The sequence below is a fragment of the Oncorhynchus kisutch genome, linkage group LG24 (genome assembly GCF_002021735.2).
Source record: "Oncorhynchus kisutch isolate 150728-3 linkage group LG24, Okis_V2, whole genome shotgun sequence".
In the NCBI taxonomy this organism is placed as follows: Eukaryota; Metazoa; Chordata; class Actinopteri; order Salmoniformes; family Salmonidae; genus Oncorhynchus; species Oncorhynchus kisutch.
This window is the reverse complement of record NC_034197.2, coordinates 38,853,651-38,876,877: the sequence shown is the minus strand read 5'-3', so window position 1 is coordinate 38,876,877 and position 23,227 is coordinate 38,853,651. Positions and strand designations below refer to the sequence as shown.

The window sequence follows — 23,227 nt, the reverse complement described above, 5'->3', positions numbered from 1 at the left end:
GAGGAAGAGAGGAGTCCTATGATCACAGTCTCCAGGGGGTCTTTCTGTATAGAGGTCTTGGACGTGTCCCTGGTCGAAAGTATTACACTTTAAAAGGGGATATAATGCCATTTGGGACGCACACAATGCCGGGGCGGCAGGGTAGCCTAGTGGTTAGAGCATTGGACTAGTAACTGGAAGGTTGCAAGTTTAAACCCCCGAGCTGACAAGGTACAAATCTGTCGTTCTGCCCCTGAACAGGCAGTTAACCCACTAGGCCGTCATTGAAAATAAGAATTTGTTCTTAACTGACTTGCCTAGTTAAATAAAGGTATAAATAAATAAATAACAAATAAACATTTCTATGGTCCTACTCTCTCTAGAAATGGATGAAGAATGGAGGAGACTTCAACATACTGGACATAAAAGTGTCAGAGTTCAATCATTTTGTGTGTCTCCGTCCTTCTAATAGACCTGGGTATACTACTTCACTCTCTATCCCCCAGTGCCCATTACATTCTCCCAAAGATGAGAAGGACCCGGGGTTATATCTGACAGGTCACATGCCCTGTCCCAGCATGCTCAGCTTCTTCTTAAATCCACTGTTTCCATGAGGAAAGCAAAGAGGGATATTAAGGGGAATCCTACTGTTTAGAAATCATATTTTAAATTATGCATTCACCGTTGCTCTGTTGGGGACTTTGTTAATCGTTAGTGTATCTCTCACTTGCAGAGATTAATACCTAGATCTGATAATGTGATACTGGGAAAACAGCGGAAATGGTGGTGTCTTATGAATATTTGTAATGATGAATGTGATGATAGAAGGAGCATTGGTTTTATGAAATGAAGAAATGTCACGGTTTTTCAAAGCGATTGGTAATCTGTTTGTCTCTTCCCCTTTATCTTGTTGTTTTCATTTTCTCTTTCTTTCCCTCTCTCTTTCTCTCCCTCTCCGTCCTTTCTCTTTCTCTCCCTCCCCATCCCCCCCCCTCCTCTCTCTCTCACTCTCTCTCTCTCCGTTCTTTCTCTCCCCCTCCCTCTCTCTCTACCTCTCTTTCCAGTGGTGGTGTTGTACACTCAGGGGGTGGAGACCAAACAGTGGCGAGAGGTAAGAAGCAGAACAACTCTCTGTCTCTCTCTGTCTCTATCTCTGTCTCGCTTTCACTCTCCCTCTCTCTCTCTTGCGTTCCACAACAATCTAGCAACAATCAAACTACTCTCAATTGTTCTCCAATACAATTGTGAGTCTCTTGACTCTAAAAGTTGTCAGCATGGAGAATGACTGTCTGACCAGAATCAGTAGCTCAAACAAGCGGCCTCTCCTTTCCTCTCCATAACATTTTAGAATCTAGCTTGTGGAACACTCTTATTCTAATTGTTCGGGAATACTCAGACTCAGCAGAACTCTGTTCTGGTCCAGCCCTGTCTGTCTCCAGTTAAATGCTGCTCGTGACAATCCTTCTAGTCTCTATTGATTGTCTTGTGAATATTCATTGCTTGGCTTAGGACATATTTTTGCTCTGAGCAATTGGCCATTATGGCGATTGCTACACGTATCGATAAAGATTAACGTCAGTGTCAGAATCTCTCCGGTTCTGCCAATAACCTAGCCTTACCCTTGACCAAGGGCAGAGTGTCTTAATTGGGGCCGAATTTCAGCAGGAGGTGCAGTGAGTTCAGAGACATGTCTTTATAGACTGCTCTGTACTGCTGTATACTTGGATGGCAGATGTGAGCCACGTTCAGTTGCAACACGTTCTTGAGCATTGTAGATAGAAATTCTATAGAGCCGACGTGATTCCTTATTCTACATTTGGAAGAGGAATGCTTGTTCTACATAGCATATTTCTATCTGAACCTTCCAAAACGTTGCTTCCTGCTGAATGTGGCCGAAGGTTCAAACAATATGACTTAAAAAAAAGAAACAAATATTTTGCAGTGCTTGTTTGAGTGTCACGGCTTTCTTCCTGGGAAGGAGAGGCGGACCAAAACGCAGCGTGGTTATAGTTCATGGTTCTTTAATAAGAGACACTTAACATGAACTAACTACAAAACAAATAAACGTGAAAACTGAAACAGTCCTAACTGGTGCAGAAAACACAAAGACGGGAAACAATCGCCCACAAAATACCCAAAGAATATGGCTGCCTAAATATGGCTCCCAATCAGAGACAACGATAAACACCTGCCTCTGATTGAGAACCAATCCAGGCAACCATAGACTTACCTAGACACCTAAAAGAACACAACCCCATAAATCTACAAAAACCCCTAGACAAGACAAAACACACAAAACACCCATGTCACACCCTGGCCTAACCAAAATAATAAAGAAAACATAGATAACTAAGGCCAGTGCGTGACAGTACCCCCCCCCCCCAAAGGTGCGGACTCCCGGCCGCACACCTAAACCCATAGGGGAGGGTCTGGGTGGGCGTCTGTCCACGGTGGCGGCTTTGACCCCACTCCACCATAGTCTTAGTCCGTTTTTGTAGCATCCTAGGAACGGTGACCCTCGCCGCCGACCTAGGATTGGCAACCCTACTAAATGGCCCCACTGGACTGAGGGGCAGCTCCGGACTGAGGTAGCTCAGGACTGAGAGGTAGCTCAGGCTGGTTGACGGCTCTGGCAGCTTCTGGCTGAATGGCAGCTCTGGCAGATCCTGGATGAATGGCGGCTCTGGCGGATCATGGATGAATGGCGGCTCTGGCGGATCATGGCTGAATGGCGGCTCTGGCGGATCCTGGCTGAATGGCGGCTCTGGCGGATCCTGGCTGAATGGCGGCTCTGGTGGATCCTGGCTGACTGGGGGTCTGGCGGATTCTGGCTGACTGGCGGCTCTGGCGGATCCTGGTGGCTCTGGCGGATCCTGGCTGACTGGCGGCTCTGGCGGATCCTGGCTGACTGGCGGCTCTGGACAGACGGGAGACTCTGGCGGCTCTGGACAGACGAGGCGCACTGTAGGCCTGGTGCGTGGTGCCGGCACTGGTGGTACTGGGCCGAGGACACGCACCTCAGGGCGAGTGTGGGGAGGAGGAACAGGGAGTACTGGGCTCTGGACACGCACAGGAAGCCTGGTGCGGGGGGCTGCCACCGGAGGGCTGGTGCGTGGCACTGGATAGACCGGACCGTGCAGGCACACTGGAGTTCTTGAGCACCGAGCCTGCCCAACCTTACCTGGTGGATGCTCCCGGTCGCCCTGCCAGTGCGGCGAGGTGGAATAGCCCGCACTGGGCTGTGCAGGCGAACCGGGGAAACCATGTGTAAGGCTGGTGCCATGTACGCCGGCCCAAGGAGACGAGATGGAGACCAGATGCGTAGAGCCGGCTTCATGGCACTTGGCTCGATGCCCACTCTAGCCCGGCCGATACGAGGAGCTGGTATGTACCGCACCGGGCTATGCACCCGCACTGGGGACACCGTGCGCTCCACAGCATAACACGGTGCCTGCCCGATCTCTCTCGCTCTCCAGTAAGCACAGGAAGTTGGCACAGGTCTCCTACCTGGCTTTGCCATACTTCCTGTGTGCCTCCCCCCAATAAATTTTAGGGGCTGACTCTCAGGCTTCCTACCGCGCCGCCGTGCTCGTTTCTCCAACTCCATTCTCCAATAACCCTCCTCGCACTGCTCCAGCGAATCCCAGGCGGGCTCCGGCACTCTCCCTGGGTCGACCGCCCACCTGTCTATCTCTTCCCAAGTCGTATAGTCCAGATTCTGCTTCTTTTGCTGTTGTTGCTGCTGCTTTTCACCACGCCGCTTGGTCCTGTTGTGGTGGGTGATTCTGTCACGGCTTTCTTCCTGGGAAGGAGAGGCGGACCCAAATGCACACTGTACACCAAACAGCAAGCAATGCAGGTGTAGAAGCACGGTGGCTAGGAAAAACTCCCTAGAAAGGCCAAAACCTAGGAAGAAACCTAGAGAGGAACCAGGCTATGTGGGGTGGCCAGTCCTCTTCTGGCTGTGCCGGGTGGAGATTATAACAGAACATGGTCAAGATGTTCAAATGTTCATAAATGACCAGCATGGTCGTATAATAATAAGGCAGAACAGTTGAAACTGGAGAAGCAGCACGGTCAGATGGACTGGGGACAGCAAGGAGTCATCATGTCAGATAGTCCTGGGGCATGGTCCTAGGGCTCAGGTCCTCCGAGAGAGAGAAAAAAAGAGAGAATTAGAGAGAGCATATGTGGGGTGGCCAGTCCTCTTCTGGCTGTGCCGGGTGGAGATTATAACAGAACATGGCCAAGATGTTCAAATGTTCATAAATGACCAGCATGTTCGAATAATAAGAAGGCAGACAGTTGAAACTGGAGCAGCAGCACGGCCAGGTGGACTGGGGACAGCAAGGAGTCATCATGTCAGGTAATCCTGGGCTCAGGTCCTCCGAGAGAGAGAAAGAAAGAGAGAAGGAGAGAATTAGAGAACGCACACTTAGATTCACACAGGACACCGAATAGGACAGGAGAAGTACTCCAGATATAACAAACTGACCCTAGCCCCCAGACACATAAACTACTGCAGCATAAATACTGGAGGCTGAGAACCAATCCAGGCAACCATAGACTTACCTAGACACCTAAAAGAACACAACCCCATAAATCTACAAAAACCCCTAGACAAGACAAAACACATAAATCACCCATGTCACACCCTGGCCTAACCAAAATAATAAAGAAGACAAAGATAACTAAGGCCAGGGCGTGACATTGAGCTTGCCTGCTTGGCGCAATGGAACCAATTAAATGATGTGCATTTGACACTTGGAATCCAAAAATGTACACCACTGCTCTATAGCACTTATAAAAGCCAAAAATCTTGCTTTTGAGTCAAGAATCTCCTCCCCTCACTGTGTATGTCTGTGAAGCTTCATCTCTCTCTGTTTCTCTCTTTGTTGTTATCAGGTAACCTGCCACCCGCTAACAGCTAACAAGCTCAGGGTGCAGCAGACAATAAACCTATCTTTTTGAAGAGATATCGGGCCTGTTATTTGGCTCAGGGCATACTGGCTTTGTGAGGCAGAGAGTCAAGCTGTGTGGAGATGATAGAGCTAAGCGTTGGTGTTGGCCCCTCATCAAACATGTTTTTTTGTCCTCCTCGTGTTGAGATAGTAGATACGGTTGGAGCTCTCCTCTCCTCACTGTCTCCCCGCATGTAATCACATTACTCCGCCTTCTGTGGGAGGAGGAACGGTCCTGTCTATCAGCCTTCTGTGGGAGGAGGAATGGACGTTTCTGTCAGCCTTCTGTGGGAGGGGGAACGGACGTTTCTGTCAGCCTTCTGTGGGAGGAGGAACGGTCCTGTCTGTCAGCCTTCTGTGGGAGGAGGAACGGTCCTGTCTGTCAGCCTTCTGTGGGAGGAGGAACGGTCCTGTCTGTCAGCTTTCTGTGGGAGGAGGAACGGTCCTTTCTGTCAGCCTTTTGTGGGAGGAGGAACGGTCCTGTCTGTCAGCCTTCTGTGGGAGGAAGAACGGTCCTGTCTGTCAGCCTTCTGTGGGAGGAGGAACGGTCCTTTCTGTCAGCCTTCATCTCACACTCCTCATTCTGTAGGATGAACTCTCCTCGCTGTCTATCGGCTGTCACGTTGCCTCTCCATAGCCTGTCCCGTTGCCTCTCCATAGCCTGTCCCACACCTCCCACTATTGTAGCTACGCTATAACTTAGGAGGAACTGTCTTCTGTATCCATTACTGTAGGATAGGAACTGTACTGTACTTCTGTTCTACTGCTCCATCTAGTATCTCCATACTGCTGCTCCATCTAGTACCTCCATACTACTGCTCCATCTAGTACCTCCATACTACTGCTCCATCTAGTACCTCCATTCTACTGCTCAGTCTAGTACCTCCATACTACTGCTCCGTCTAGTACCTCCATACTACTGCTCCATCTAGTAGCTACATACTACTGCTCCATCTAGTACCTCCATACTGCTGCTCCATCTAGTACCTCCATACTGCTGCTCCATCTAGTACCTCCATACTACTGCTCCATCTAGTACCTTCATTCTACTGCTCCATCTAGTACATCCATACTACTGCTCCATCTATTATGTTCTACTGCTCCGTCTAGTTCTTCTGTGCTACTCCTCCATCTAGTACCTCCATACTACTGCTCCATCTATTACCTCCATACTGCTGCTCCATCTAGTACCTCCATTCTACTGTTCCATCTATTACCTCCATACTGCTCCTCCATCTATTATGTTCTACTGCTCTGTCTAGTTCTTCTGTGCTACTCCTCCATCTAGTACCTACATACTACTGCTCCATCTATTACCTCTATACTACTGCTCAGTCTAGTACCTACATTATACTGCTCCATCTAGTTCCTCCATACTTCTGCTCCATCTAGTACCTCCATCTAGTTCCTCCATACTACTGCTCCATCTATTGCCTCCATACTACTGCTCCATCTAGTACCTCCATACTACTGCTCCATCTAGTACCTCCATAGTAATTACCTTGAAGGATGAGGAATGCAATATGTAGACACTATTGTTGTTCGTTCTCTGAATAAAGGGAAGTGCTACCTACAGTACACTAAGCTAGTTTTGATTGCAGTAAGTTGTCTTTCGGGGTTCATGCCAGACAGTGCCTCTATGTCTCATCTCTTGGTCTCCAGTTTGTTGTCTAGTAGGTTGGGCTATGTTTGTCAATCACCTACATTTGTACCGAGATTAGATTACCTTCCAGACCCAGAGATGGATGTGCAGAATACTTGCGTTTAATAAATAATATATGAGACAATTGTAATGTATAATTACCCCATTAACTATTCCATATCATCTAGTGAGCTGACAGTTATAATGCATGTTGGTGTAACGTTTTAATAAGTATTATAAACTGGGTTGGTTTGAGCGAATGGCTGTATACAGAACAGCCCTTCGTTGTGGTATATTGGCTATATACCACACCACCTCGTAAGCCTTAGTGCTTAATTATAAACTGGGTGGTTTGAGCTAATGGCTGTATACAGAACAGCCCTTCGTTGTGGTATATTGGCTATATACCACACCACCTCGTAAGCCTTAGTGCTTAATTATAAACTGGGTGGTTTGAGCTAATGGCTGTATACAGAACAGCCCTTAGCCGTGTTTTATTGACTGTATACCAAACTGCCTCAGGCCTTATTGCTTAACTATAATGCATGTTGATGCAGCGGTTTAATAAGTATTATATTGCTTATTCAGTATTCCTGGTACACACTCCCTGTGGTTCCCCGTGGTTCAGACACACATTACCTTACGTCTCCTAGAACCAGGCTTTACACCACATTACCTTACCGCTCCTAGAACCAGGCTTTACATCACATTACCTTACCCCTCCTAGAACCAGGATTTACATAATTACGTTACCCCTCCTAGAACCCGACTTTACATCACATTACTCCTCCTAGAACCAGGCTTTACATCACATTACCCCTCCTAGAACCAGGCTTTACATCACATTACGTTACCCCTCCTAGAACCAGGCTTTACACCACATTACCCCTCCTAGAACCAGGCTTTACACCACATTACGTTACCCCTCCTAGAACCAGGCTTTACACCACATTACCTTACCCCTCCTAGAACCAGGCTTTACACCACATTACCTTACCCCTCCTAGAACCAGGCTTTACACCACATTACCTTACCCCTCCTAGAACCAGGCTTTACACCACATTACCCCTCCTAGAACCAGGCTTTACACCACCTTACTCCTCCTAGAACCAGGCTTTACACCACATTACTCCTCCTAGAACCAGGCTTTACACCACATTACCACTCCTAGAACCAGGCTTTACACCACATTACTCCTCCTAGAACCAGGCTTTACACCACATTGCCCCTCCTAGAACCAGGCTTTACACCATATTACTCCTCCTAGAACCAGGCTTTACACCACATTACCCCTCCTAGAACCAGGCTTTACACGACATTACTCCTCCTAGAACCAGGCTTTACACCACATTACTCTAATATTATTCCAAGTCGGATTCTTTCTCCCACATCTCCAAATCTCACCCCACAATGTATTGTTGTTAGAGAGAAGGCAGTGGAGGCTGTACACAGCAAGAGCCCTGTATCTGACATCTCATCCCACAATGTATTCTAGTTAGAGAGAAGGCAGTGGAGGCTGTACACAGCAAGAGCCCTGTATCTGACATCTCATCCCACAATGTATTCTAGTTAGAGAGAAGGAAGTGGAGGCTGTACACTATGTATTCTAGTTAGAGAAGGCAGCATAGGGGAGCTAAATAAGACGTCTTTGCCCTAGAATGTATTATTGTTCAAGTTAGAGTAGAGTCTTCTCACAGCTGCTATAGCATACAGCAACCTGAACTCAGGGGTCAACGTAACATAGTAATAGTCAATTTGTCTCCCTCCATTTAGTATGATATGTAGCGTTTTGGTATGCTATGTATTCATTTATGGACACATTCATATGATATGTTAAGAATTACAAAATGTTACGAATTTGCAATATGTTTGATATGTTACGAATTCAACTTTGGTGTGGCTGACATTAGCTGGGCTAGGGGTAGGGTTAGAGGTTCAGGTTAAGTTTAAGTCTAGTGTTAGTGGCTAAAGTTAAGTAGTTGTGTCACGGCTGTTGAAGGAGGAGGACCAAGGTGAAGTGTGGTGTGCGTGCATATTCTTTCATTTATATGACGCAGACAAAAAAAATAAAGACAACAAAACCAAACCTTGAAGCTAAAGGCTATGTGCCCTAAACTTCCCACAAGGAAATAAGGGGAAAAAGGGCTACCTAAGTATGATTCCCAATCAGAGACAACGATAGACAGCTGTCCCTGATTGAGAACCATACCCGGCCAAAACTTGGAAACACCAAATCATAGAAAACGAAACATAGAATGTCCACCCTAAATCCCACCCTGACCAAACCAAATAGAGACATTAAAAGGCTCTCTACGGTCAGGGCGTGACAAGTTGCTAAAGTTATCTTTGATGAGATTCAAACACACAATCTTTGGGTTTCTAGACGTTTGCGTCATACACCCACTCATCCTCCTTGATTGACTTGTCTTGCTTAGTTTTTGGCTTAAGTAACATTCTGTCTTGTGTAACCATACCAAAACGTAACATATCAGAGTGATACATTTACATATACTATGATATGCCTAGTCTTTAAGTCCAGGCTGCCTGCAGACCACAATGTTCCAATGTATACTGAACAAAAAAAATATAAACGCAACAGGCAACAATTTCAATGATGAGTTATAGTTCACATAAGGAAATCAGTCTACTGAAATAAATAAATTAGGCCCTAATCTTTTGATTTCAGGTGACTGGCCATGGGTGGGCCTGGGAGGGCATAAGCCCACCCACTTGGGAGACTGGCTCACCCACTAGGGAGCAAGGCCAAGCCAATCAGAATGAGTTTTTCACCACAAAAGGAGCTTATTACAAACAGCAATACTCCTCAGTTTCATCAGCTCTCCGGGTGGCTGGTTTCAGGCAATCCCGTAGGTGAAGAAACCGGATGTTGGTTACTCATGGTCTGCAGTTGTGAGGCCGGTTGGACCTACTGACAAATTCTCTAAAACGACGTTGGAGGCGGCTTATGGTAGAGAAATTAACATTAAATTATCTGGCAACAGCTCTGGTGGAAATTCCTGCAGTCAGCATGCCAATTGCACGCTCCCTGAAAACTTGAGACATGTGCGGCATTGTGTTGTGTCCCCAGCACAAGGTGCACCTGTGCAATGACCATGCTGTTTAATCAGCTTCTTGATATGCCACACCTGTCAGGTGTATGGATTATCGTGGGAAAGGAGAAATGCTCACTAACAAGGATGGAAACAAATTTGTGCACAAAATTTGAGAGAAATACACTTTTGGTGCATATGGAAAATTTAGGTGATCTTTTATTTCAGGTCATTATTTCTATTTAACTAAGGAAATCAGTTAAGAACACATTCTTATTTACAATGACAGCCTAAGAACAGAGTGTTCATTTTCTGGTTCAGAACAACAGATTTTTGTTCTGTCATCTCGGGTACTGGATCTAGCAACCTTTTGTTTACTGGCCCAATGATTTAACCACTGGGAACATGGGACCAGTAGTAGGGCTGGGCAATATGGCAAATAAATTATTACGATATCTATATATTTTTTTCATTCAATAACAATAATTATCACAATATTAATCAAATAATGTTTTAAAGGTGCATATCTGCTTCAGACTCAAGAATGCCTAATGCCTGAACAAAAAGCTAGCCTAGTTGTTAGTGAGTTGGTCCAACAACTAAAGGTTGCTAGGTCAAATCCCTGCGCTGACAAGGTAAAGAACTGTTGTTCTTCCACTGAACAAGGCAGTTAACCCACTGTTCCCTGATAGGCTGTCATTGTAAATAAGAAGTTGTCCTTAACTGACATTCCTAGATAAATAAAGATTCCAATTCTTTTAAATTATGTGAGCTACAAATAAAATGATACTTTAAGGAAAATTGGTCCATGTTTACGGCAGGGAGCACGTACATGTGGTCAATTGAATTGATAAGCCTCTTGAAACCTTCCTTTTCGACTGTGCTAATTGGTAGCATGTCCTTAGCAATGCAATGCGTAATAGCATTTGTGATGTCTTTGTCTTTTTGATGTTTGCTTGTAGGGCATAAACGCTGTCAGTGTTGACTGCTTCGGGAAAACATCCCTAGATTGGCTGGTGCTTGATGGGAGTTTTATCAATACCGTGGCGCAAACTCAAATTTCCTGCATGTTCCAAAGAGTGATTTTGCTTCAAATGTTGAAAAAGGTTTGTCATATTACCAGACTTCGTAGCCACCTGTCTACGGCACAATTTGGACCGAACATTGCTCTGCTCTTTGTCGGACTTCAAAAAGCCAAATCACTTCCAAATGACTGAACCCTTTTTATCAATCATTTATTTGTTGGAAGCTTCTCCTTCTCCATGGCTATCACTGCCACTGTTTTCGCCTACATCATTCATTTTTCGTGGTTAATAGTGGCGACTCCATCACTCTAGGTTTTTAGTGGGCGTGTACCTCTCCATGTGCATATTGTTACTTCTCTGCACGTTCCTGCTGCGTCAGAGGTGAAATAGACTGCTGTAACTAATTATTCTATATCGACATTATCGAACATTAATCAAAATGTTTTTATATCGTAATTACCTCGATAATTATTGATATAGATTTATCGCCCAGCCCTAACCAATACTTTACATGTCGCATTTATATTTTTGTTCAGTATATTTTAGTTAGAGAGAAGGCATTGGAGGCTGAATTCGACATCTCCACCAACAATGCTTTCTTGTTGTAAGGTTAAAGAGAAGGCTGGCATACGTTTCGTGCCCTTTGACCTTTGCAAAATAAATGTACATGTACATTCAATCACTGTTCGCGAGTGTCTGCATGGCTAGGCGCTAACATAGAAATATATTATATTTGTGATGCTCACCGCGCTGCAAGTCCGTCCTCTCCCATCTTCTCATTGGTTTTTAGGAGCTTATACCCACATGGGTGATTTAAAGATGAACTTAGGTCCACACTCCTGTTGGTTGTAGTAATGCGGTAAAGTTGGTTGCCAACCAGCATATGTCCAAAGAAGAAACAGAAGCCTGAAGGGAGGAGGAGAGATGATGAGAAACAGATTTGGTTTAATCGTTTTATCTGTGGATTAATTATCGGAGTAGAGTACCTTGTGCATTTCAGGTAAAATAACAACCCAATGTTTATATCCCAGGACCAGGACGAACTAGCTAGCAACAGCAAGCTAGCTAGCTAAATTGCCATAAATGTTTCATGCTTTTGACCTGTCCCCAAATTAATATAATTGGTTCAGAGGTTGTTTTGATATTTCAACCTGCGTGTCCTGATCGCTTCTGGTGTGGGTGAACAAAATCAATGTGTTCGCGATGGAGCAAACGGACACATGCACGTGTCTGGTTTGCTCAGCATGTGAGGCTTGTCTCACAATTTATGCTAGTTCAGGTGAGAGTTATAGGCTACACAGCTGGGGAGAGGTGACATCCACATACCAGGGTTTGTCTGTCTGGGGTTGACAGGGAATGGTACAGTCTTACCTGTCTGGCCCTGGCTCCCGTCTAAGCTTCAGACCCCCACTGTGCAGAGCCAGAGGGCATTTCCAGGTAAGGCTGTTATTTCCTCACATAGCACTGGCTCTGGCCCTTATCTATCTAAATTGCCTTGGAGAAAGCTGAGTCTTCACTTTGCAGCGGAATCTTTTTGCCTTTTGTAAAGTTGGGCCTCTTGGCTCAGGCTGATGTGAGTTTGCTTCTGGATTTCTGCCACCACCACTTCCTCTACTTCCAGCCTGTCCTCTCCTGACTGTGAGATATGTATTTTTCTCAGCTCTTTGATCTGAAGAGATCTCAACTTGTCCTGAATCTACCGTTATGGCTGGATTCAATCCCTATCATGGGAACTATTGCAGAAAAGATTGGTGTTAAAATGTAAAGGTCATTTCTGTTTACCTTGAATGTAATCTCTACGAACGAGGGAACATTGCCTTTAAATTTCAATAAAGCTATGACACGGATCTTTGGCAATACTTGTGTGATAATGATTGAATCCTGCCCTTAGCTCAGAGACTGACAGAATGAGAGAGAGAGAGCAAGAGAGAGAGTGAGATTTCTAATTGGCTATACTAAAACTCTTTAATATCATCCTTAGCTCTGGCATCTTCCCCATTATTTGGACTCAAGGACTGATCAGCCCAATCTACAAAAGTGGAGACAAATTTGACCCTAATAACTACCGAGGGATATGCGTCAACAGCAACCTTGGGAAAATGATATGCGTTATCATTAACAGCAGACTCGTACATTTCCTCAGTGAAAGCAATGTACTGAGCAAATGTCAATTTGATTTTTACCCAATTATCGTGTGACAGACCACATATTCACCTTGCACACCCTAATTGACAAACAAACAAATCAAAACAAAGGCAAAGTCTTCTCATGCTTTGTTGATTTAAAAAAAGCCTTAGACTCAATTTGGCATGAGGGTCTGCTATACAAATTGATGTAAAGTGGTGTTGGGGGAAAAACATACAACATTGTAAAATCCATGTACACAAACAAGTGTGCGTTTTAAAATTGGCAAAAAACTTAAGCCCCACCCTCTTCAACATATATATCAACTAATTGGTGAGGGCACTAGGGACAGTCTGCAGCAACCGGCCTCACCCTACTGGAATCTGAAGTCAAATGTCTTCTGCTGATGATCTGGTGCTTCTGTCACCAACCAAGGAGGGCCTACAGCTGCACCTAGATCTTCTGCATCGATTCTGCCAGACCTGGGCCCTGACAGTAAATCGCAGTAAGACCAAAATAATGGTGTCCCAAAAAAGGTCCAGTCGCCAGGTCCACAAATACAAATTCCATCTAGACATTGTTGCCCTAGAGCACACAAAAAACTATACATATACTGTACATATAACTACAAACACTTTAAAAAAAATTTTTATTTCACCTTTGTTTAACCAGGTAGGCCAGTTGAGAACAAACTCTCATATACAACTGCGATCTGCCCAAGATAAAGCAAAGCAGTGCGACACAAACAACAACACAGAGTTACACATGGAATAAACAAACGTACAGTCAATAACACAATAGGAAAAAATCTATATACAGTCTGTGCAAATAAGGTAAGATTAGGGAAGTAAGGCAATAAATAGGCCGTAGTGGCGGAGTAATTACAATTGAGCAATTAAACACTGGAGTGGTAGATGTTCAGAAGATGAATGTACAAGTAGAGACACTGGGGTGCAAAGGAGCAAAAAAACTAAAACAATATGGGGATGAGGTAGTTGGATAGGCTATTTACAGATGGGCTATGTACAGGTGCAGTGATCTGTGAGCTGCTCTGACAGCTGATGCTTAAAGTTAGTGAGGGAGATATGAGTCTCTAGCTTCAGTGATTTTTGCAATTCGTTCCAGTAATTTGCAGCAGAGAACTGGAAAGAAAGGTGGCCAAATGAGGAATAGGCTTTGGGGAGGAAAGATTAGTGGAATCTGTGTGGGTAGCTGGACAGGTAGGATGACTGACAGTGAAGGTGAACAGGTGGTCAGGTGACAGAGGAATGGATGAGACTGAGGCAGGAATTCCTTTAACCATGAAGTGGTATATTTACTGAGTAGTCTGTGCTGCATCACAAAGGAAACAAAAACATGTATCCGATCAAATTCCTCATCCCAAAGATCATATCATAACAATCATTCTCAATTAACATAATTAGGGAAGTCAACAATCCAGTTCATTAAGAAGTCAATAGTAATCATCCGTGAGTCATTTAGGCTCGTAACTATTTATCATAAATCATGAAATAATACAAACAGTGAATGGTTATTCAATCTATAATCCCCATTAGTTTGGTATTAAAGTCGATCAGTTAGCAAACAATGACGTTTCTCATTTCACCCTTTCGATTGTCTTCATGTGTACATATAATTAATTTCAATTCACATGAACCATATCGATTGCATAATTGGCCTATGAGGATCCGTAGGGCCGTGATCATTGACAATTCACATTACACAATATGTTTGAAGCGTGCGCTCCAAGCCGCGCTCCGCGGTAATAACTATAAACAATAACTGATGGCCCATCTCCGGATCGCCACAGATAGTTCAGATGAAAGGTAACAGAGTCTGTGGACTTTCGTGGATTCATGGACGCACAGAACGTCTGGATCAGACGGAGTTAAGGAAGAGAAAGCAGCGAGATCAGGCGATGGCAATTTCCTCCTTTTATGGAGTTGAGATCTGTCTGACATTTCCACCTGACCTAATTAAAGCGCCCAGCTAAGTAAGTAGCAATGAATTAAAGGATTATTCCACCAACTCCATGGGCCTTTTCTACAGGGGGTGACCAGTGAAATATACCTGCTGGAGTGAGTGCTACAGGTGGGTGCTTATGTGGTGACCAGTGAGCTGATATAAGGCTGGACTTTACCTAGCAAAGACTTATAGATGACCTGGAGCCAGTGGGTTTGGTGACGAATATGAAGCGAGCGCCAGCCAACGAGAGCATACAGGTCGCAGTGGTGGGTAGTATATGGGGCTTTTGTGACAAAACGGATGGCACTGTGATAGACTGAATCCAATTTTCTATAGTCAATCATCTATAGATGACATCGCCAAAGTCAAGGATCGGTAGGATAGTCAGTTTTTCGAGGGTATGTTTGGCAGCATGAGTGAAGGATGCTTTGTTGCGAAATAGGAAGCCGATTCTAGATTTAATTTTGGAGATGCTTAATGTGAGTCTGGAAGGAGAGTTTACAGTCTAACCAGACACCTAGGTATTTGTAATTGTCCACATATTCTAAGTCAGAACCGTCCAGAGTAGTGATAATGGATGGGCGGGCAGGTGCGGGCAGCGATCGGTTGAAGAGCATGCATTTAGTTTTACTTGCATTTAAGAGCAGTTGGAGGCCATGGAAGGAGAGTTGTATGGCATTGAAGCTAGTCTGGATGTTAGTTAACACAGTGTCCAAAGAAGGGCCAGAAGTATACAGAATGGTGTTGTCTCCGTAGAGGTGGATCAGAGAATCACCAGCAGCAAGAGCGACATAATTGATGTATAAAGAGAAAAGAGTCGGCCTGAGAATTGAACCCTGTGGCACCCCCATAGAGACCGCCAGATGTCCGGACAATAGGCCCTCCGATATGACACACTGAACTCTGTCTGAAAAGTAGTTGGTGAACCAGGCGAGGCAGTCATTTGAGATACCAAGGCTGTTGAGACTGCCGATAAGAATGTGATGATTGACAAAGTCGAAAGCCTTGGCCTAAACATCAGCGCCACATCAGCGCCACAGGTAACTTCCACAAGGCTGTAAACTAAGAGACAAGGCAAGAAGGGCATTCTATGCCATCAAAAGGAACATAAAATTCAACATACCAATTAGGATCTGGCAAAAAATACTTCAATCGGTTATAGAACCCACTGCCCTTTATGGTTGTTAGGTCTGGGGTCCGCTCACCAACCAAGAATTCATAAAATGGGACAAACACCAAATTGAGACTCTGCGTGCAGAATTCTGCAAAAAATATCCTCTGTGTACAACGTAAAACACCAAATAATGGATGCAGAGCAGAATTAGGCCGATACCCGCTAATGATCATAATCCAGAAAAGAGCTGTTAAATTCTACAACCACATAAAAGGAAGCAATTCCCAAACCTTCCATAACAAACACAGAGCGAGAGAGAGAGAATAAAAAAGGGTTTAACAACACTACTTGCCTCATGCCATTTTCAAATTGCAACAATTCTAACCTATTTAAATTTGTAGCTGTCTTTTCCACAACTGTATTATATATCAAGTCACAGACCTGTGTAGCATGATCTTCCCTGTAGCAGTGTGATGTCAAATCACAGACCTGTGTAGCATGATCTTCCCTGTAGCAGTGTGATGTCAAATCACAGACCTGTGTAGCATGATCTTCCCTGTAGCAGTGTGATGTCAAATCACAGACCTGTGTAGCATGATCTTCCCTGTAGCAGTGTGATGTTAAATCACAGACCTGTGTAGCATGATCTTCCCTGTAGCAGTGTAATTCGGCAGTGTCATCTACACGTTACAGTTTTTACAATCCCTTTGGCACTAATTTCAGAACCTTGTGGTCATTTTTCAAAACTCTAGACACAAAACTCAAAACAGTCATCACTTGTAACACAGGTTGTCCAATGTTCAAAACATTGCATTGTGCATTCATATCTTTAAAGAAACCTTGCACTTGCAGAATCTTGGTTCAAATAACTCATTTATCATGAAATACCATAGAAACATTCATTTAGATCACCCACACACAATATACCGATAGTTTCACTGTGTAGTTGTTCGTACACTCATTAAATATTGTAGTACAAAATATGTGATACATGTTTCATTATGGTACTACACGTAAATACATCACTGTAAAAGGACTAGTAGAGAGAATACTATAGACACAGTGGAATCATTGAACAAAATCTGACATTTATTGATGAAATACAATAAAATCACTCATTGGTTTCTTTGAATCAAAGCAAAAATAATTAGCTACAAAAAAATACAAATACTGTAAAACATCACTGCAGTGTTCCTCACCTGGCTTACTGTAAAACATCACTGCAGTGTTCCTCACCTGGCTTACTGTAAAACATCACTGCAGAGTTCCTCACCTGGCTTACTGTAAAACATCACTGCAGTGTTCCTCACCTGGCTTACTGTAAAACATCACTGCAGTGTTCCTCACCTGGCTTACTGTAAAACATCACTGCAGTGTTCCTCACCTGGCTTACTGTAAAACATCACTGCAGTGTTCCTCACCTGGCTTACAGTAAAACATCACTGCAGTGTTCCTCACCTGGCTTACTGTAAAACATCACTGCAGTGTTCCTCACCTGGCTTACTGTAAAACATCACTGCAGTGTTCCTCACCTGGCTTACTGTAAAACATCACTGCAGTGTTCCTCACCTGGCTTACTGTAAAACATCACTGCAGTGTTCCTCACCTGGCTTACTGTAAAACATCACTGCAGTGTTCCTCACCTGGCTTACTGTAAAACATCACTGCAGTGTTCCTCACCTGGCTTACTGTAAAACATCACTGCAGTGTTCCTCACCTGGCTTACTGTAAAACATCACTGCAGTGTTCCTCACCTGGCTTACTGTAAAACATCACTGCAGTGTTCCTCACCTGGCTTACTGTAAAACATCACTGCAGTGTTCCTCACCTGGCTTACTGTAAAACATCACTGCAGTGTTCCTCACCTGGCTTACTGTAAAACATCACTGCAGTGTTCCTCACCTGGCTTACTGTAAAACATCACTGCAGTGTTCCTCACCTGGCTTACTGTAAAACATCACTGCAGTGTTCCTCACCTGGCTTACTGTAAAACATCACTGCAGTGTTCCTCACCTGGCTTACTGTAAAACATCACTGCAGTGTTCCTCACCTGGCTTACTGTAAAACATCAACTGCAGTGTTCCTCACCTGGCTTACTGTAAAACATCACTGCAGTGTTCCTCACCTGGCTTACTGTAAAACATCACTGCAGTGTTCCTCACCTGGCTTACTGTAAAACATCACTGCAGTGTTCCTCACCTGGCTTACTGTAAAACATCACTGCAGTGTTCCTCACCTGGCTTACTGTAAAACATCACTGCAGTGTTCCTCACCTGGCTTACTGTAAAACATCACTGCGGTGTTCCTCAGCTGGCTTACTGTAAAAAGCTAAACAAAGGGTTGATTACTGTACTTCTATATTTCCATCAACCCTGTCTTGTGGATTTGGCCACAGGTTCTCATTCACATCACAATGGATGTTTTCATTAGCCAAACATCTTTGGAAGAATCTTCGGCAGGGCGAATCCAGGCCTGACACTGGTCTGCCGTGATGTCATAGCATGCGTCATCCATGGCCTGGAGAAGGGCGGCTTGTTCGTGAGGGCACCTATCATATACCTTCCACCCCCATGTGGAGAAAAATTCTTCATTTAGATTTTTAGGAAAGGAGAGTATGGGGGTGAGTACAGGGTGGTAAATTGTGGATGGGCCTGAAACCATGCTTGCACCATTTGAGCATGGTGGAACCTGACATTATCCCACACAATGACATAGGTCATGCCATCAGCTCTACAGACCTGATTTAGCCCATCAAGGAAGGTTACATTCAAACAGCGAATCATGTGGCTGCCTGCAACTCAATATATAGAGTGTATATAGAGTAGAGAGCTTTAGTTGTTGTTCGACCTAACATTAGATCGGGCAAGATGCGTAATTTAAGCAACTTTGACCGTGGTATGATTGTTGATGCCACACATGGTGATTCCAGCATCTCAGAAACAGCTGCCCTCCTGGGATTTGTACGCACTACAGTCTCTAGAGTTTACAGAGAATGGTGCGATAAACAAAACACATTCAGTGAGCAGCAGTTCTGTGGGCAAAAACACCTTGTTAATGAGAGGTCAGAGGAGAATGTCCAGATTATTCAAGCTAACAGAAAGGCCACAAATGCTCAAATAACAGCTGTTTAAAACAGTGGTGTGCAGAAGGGCATCTTTTAACGTACAACACCGTGAATAATTCAGGCTGTTGTGGAGGCAAAAGGGTGTCCTACCTAGTACTAGATAGGTGTACCTAATAAAGTGGCCAGTGAGTGTACAGTAATGTCAAATCTGAGAATATGGTCTAGAAAAGTGGTACATGGGACCATAGAAACAGTGTCTGATAAAGAATGATGATGAAATATGACATCCATAGATAATGTCGTCCAATTAGTTCATGTTCCACAGTAATTGGTGTCAATGGATCTCGTAATCCTGAAACCTTCATGATCTAAACATGTAATATTGTTTGTCAGTTTCCATAAAACTATGCATTAAGAGTAACGCAACAGTTACTTATCATTTTGAGCAGTTGTATCAATTGATAGTTAGATCATTGTAATGAAATTAATAGACAGGCATCTCAGATGTAATGTGTGAATTGCATTTTGAAATGGTAATACTTTGATGTTAAGTTGTGTCATTTTGAACAGGTGATTTTAGTTCAGTGAACAAATGATCTTAGCTTTATGTGTATTGTATCCAAGCAATTGGAAAATGTGTTATAGTTTTGAAAAAAATATCATTTTGATTATTGGTTTTGAGTTGTGTCTAGAGTTTTGAAAAATGACATCAATGTTCCGAAATTAGTGCCAAAGTGATTGTAAAAAACTGTAACACCTGACTATGTTATAATTAATTCACTCTGTCAGTTTATGGTAAGAAACACTTTCTATTGGCCCATCATTAATTCATGTTCATGCATCTCAAAGCCTCAGCCAGCCTCAGCCAGACATGAATTATTCATAACAGACACAATTAGCTGTGGGAACCAACTAACCACAGCACAGCGGTGTGTGCATGTGTGTGTGTGTGTGTCAGCTCCTCTGGTTGCAACACATTACAACACATTACACCATCAGACAGTATTACACCATCAGACAGTATTACACCATCACAGTATTACACCATCACACAGTATTACACCATCAGTGTTACACCATCAGACAGTTTTACACCATCACAGTGTTACACCACCAGACAGTTTTATACCATCACAGTATTACACCATCACAGTGGTACACCATCACACAGTGTTACACCATCACACAGTATTACACCATCACAGTGGTACACCATCAGACAGTTTTACACCATCACAGTGTTACACCATCAGACAGTATTACACCATCACACACAGTATTACACCATCAGACAGTATTACACCATCACAGTGTTACACCATCACAGTGTTACACCATCAGACAGTTTTACACCATCACACACAGTATTACGCCATCACAGTGCTACACCATCATATATTGTTACACCATCATACAGTGTTTCACCATCACATAGTGTTCCACCGTCATATAGTGTTACACCATCAGTGTTTCACCATCACATAGTGTTACACCATCACAGTGTTACACTTTCAGACAGTTTTACACCATCACAGTGTTACACTATCAGACAGTTTTACACCATCAGTGTTACAACATCAGACAGTGTTACACCATCACAGGGTTACACTATCAGACAGTTTTACACCATCACAGTGTTACACTATCAGACAGTTTTACACCATCACAGTGTTACACCACCAGACAGTTTTACACCATCACAATGATACACCACCAGACAGTTTTACACCATCACAGTGTTACACCACCAGACAGTTTTACACCATCACAGTGTTACACCACCAGACAGTTTTACACCATCACAGTGTTAAACCACCAGACAGTGTTACACCATCTCACAGTATTTTTTTAGCACCACACGACAACTCACTGTGTTATTGCAGTTGCAGCACCTCATCCTCTCACGTGCTTTTCAATCGGGCCTCTGTTCTCTGTTCTTCGGGCCTCTGACTTTAATTTCATTTGATTTAATTTACCAATCTGGCGACTTTTGTGTTTATTTGCCCCTCATGTACATACTTACAGGCCAAGTGTTCCTGCTAGTGTTTCGTAACGACACCAATAGAGAGTGGACTTTTTCAGACAGGCCAGAGCAGCTGTGGAGTTGTAGGATCCAGTTAGTCATTACAACACTGTCATTATTGATCTGCGCTAATCAAATGCTATGTTTACCTGCTGCGTGGTGTCTTCAAGAGAGGAGGGGAGAGGGGAGAGGAGAGAGGAGAGAAGAGGAGAGGAGGGGAGGGGAGAGGAGAGGAGGGGAGGGGGGAGGAGAGGAGAGGAATGAAACACCTGGCTGCTTGCATTAAAGTTTATGATTATTTTCTCACAAACCAACTCTCTCCATATCACTCTTTCTCCCCCTACTCTCTTTCTCTCTCTCCTTCTCCCTCTCTCTCTCCCACTCTGCCCATCTCTTCCCTCGCCCTCTCCCCTTCTCTCTCCCCCTTCCCTCTCCCTCTATTCTCTTCTAGTTTGGGAGGACGGAGGTGATTGACAATACTCTGGATCCAGACTTTGTCAGGAAGTACATCTTGGACTACTTCTTTGAAGAGAAGCAGAATCTCCGCTTTGACGTGTGAGTAGTTATTCTCTTCGATCTGGTCTATGAGGATTCACCAGGCAGAGAGGCAGGGAGGGTGTGTGAGTTTCACATGTGATGTGCTAATTTTCCTAAACAACCTTTCCTTTCTATCCTCCTATTTCTCTCTTGCTTTCTCTTTTTCCTATCTCTCTCTCTCTCTCTCTCTCTCGTTCGCAACCTCTCCCCCCCATCTGGATAGTATTGTGTTGGGAGTAGGAGGGAGATATATTGGTATAAGAGGATGTTCAATATTTCATGTAGGTTTATCCTCATTCTTCACACTTTAAAGCAAACGTCTGAAGCCGAGAGAGTCCCATTTGAGTCCCATAGGTATCACACAGCCCCCACCCTTTATCCTCCTCTTCTTTGTTCTCTTCCTCCCTCTTTATCCTCCTTCATCCAACCTACTATACCATCCCCCCTCCTCTTCTCTCCCCCCTCTGTCCATCCTCCCACCCTGTCCTCCCTCCCCGTCCTCCCTCCCTGTCCTCACTCCTCATCCTCCTATTCCTCCTCCTCCATCATCATCATCATCATCATCATCATCATCCTCCTCCTCGTCCCTCTCCTCCTCACCATACTCCCTTCTCCTCCTCTTACATCCTCCTCCTCCTCTTACAGCTTCCTCCTCCCTCCCTTCCCTCTCCCCTCTTCCTCCCTCCTTCTCCTCCATTGTCCTCCTCCATCCTCATCCTCCTCCCAGTCTCTTGAAAGACCCAATCAGAGTGCAGAGCAGAGAGGTGACACTTCATTAAGAGGCTTTGAAAATGGAGACAAGATAATTTCCTTATTCCCTCAATAGCCTCTGCCTAATATTATTGTTTGTCTTTCTACAGTGAGTTGACAGAAGCCCTCATGAACTTCATTTTACAGTACATTTCCAGCCATCAGCAAGAGAAAACACTGCCTAATTTGTACTACTTTGAATAGAGAGCAGTCCACATGGACTTGATGATACAGTACAGTAAATATCCAGGCTCTGCTGAACCTCTCAAGAGGCTTAATAACTTCACGTGGGCCCTTTTCATTTAACTCCTTGTTGGGAGACTAAGGAGAGGTGCTTCACCTGCATGTTAATTAGTCTAAGACATTTACATTTCTCTTTTTCTGTCAGCGGGACAGCCTTCTCCTCTTCTCCATCCACCTCCTCCCTCCTCCTCCCTCCTCCACCATCCTCTTCCTCCCTCCTCCTCCATCCACCTCCTCCCCCTCCTCCTCCTCCATCCACCTCCTCCCTCCCCTCCCCCTCATCCCCCTCCTCCTCCTCCATCCTCCTCCTCTTTTATATACCTCTGTCAGCGGGACAGCCTTCTCCTCTTCTCCATCCACCTCCTCCCTCCTCCTCCCTCCACCATCCTCTTCCTCCCTCCTCCTCCATCCACCTCCTCCCCCTCCTCCTCCTCCCTCCTCCTCCATCCTCCTCCTCTTTTATATACCTCTGTCAGCGGGACAGCCTTCTCCTCTTCTCCATCCACCACCTCCTCCCCCTCCCTCCCCCTCCCTCCTCCATCCTCCTCCTCTTTTATATACCTCTGTCAGCGGGACAGCCTTCTCCTCTTCTCCATCCACCTCGTCCTCATCCTCCCCCTCCTCATCCTCCCTCCTCCTCCATCCACCTCCTCCCCCTCCTCCTCCTCCCTCCTCTTCCCTCCTCCTCCATCCTCCTCCTCCTCCCTTCTCCTCTTTTATATACCTCTGTCAGCGGGATTAGGGGGGGGG

General features: G+C 44.6%; 1 protein-coding gene across 2 annotated transcripts in view; it reads left to right on the top strand.

Moving 5' to 3' along the window:
* Positions 1 to 23,227, top strand: part of LOC109869099 (copine-5-like) — a 173,829-nt gene that overhangs the window by 31,796 nt on the left and 118,806 nt on the right. For both annotated transcript variants that reach the window (XM_031804051.1, XM_031804050.1), the window contains exons 3-4: positions 1,044 to 1,090; positions 21,399 to 21,502. In XM_031804051.1, coding sequence (XP_031659911.1) covers positions 1,044 to 1,090; positions 21,399 to 21,502 — 151 coding nt within the window. The remainder of the gene's footprint in view (positions 1 to 1,043; positions 1,091 to 21,398; positions 21,503 to 23,227) is intronic.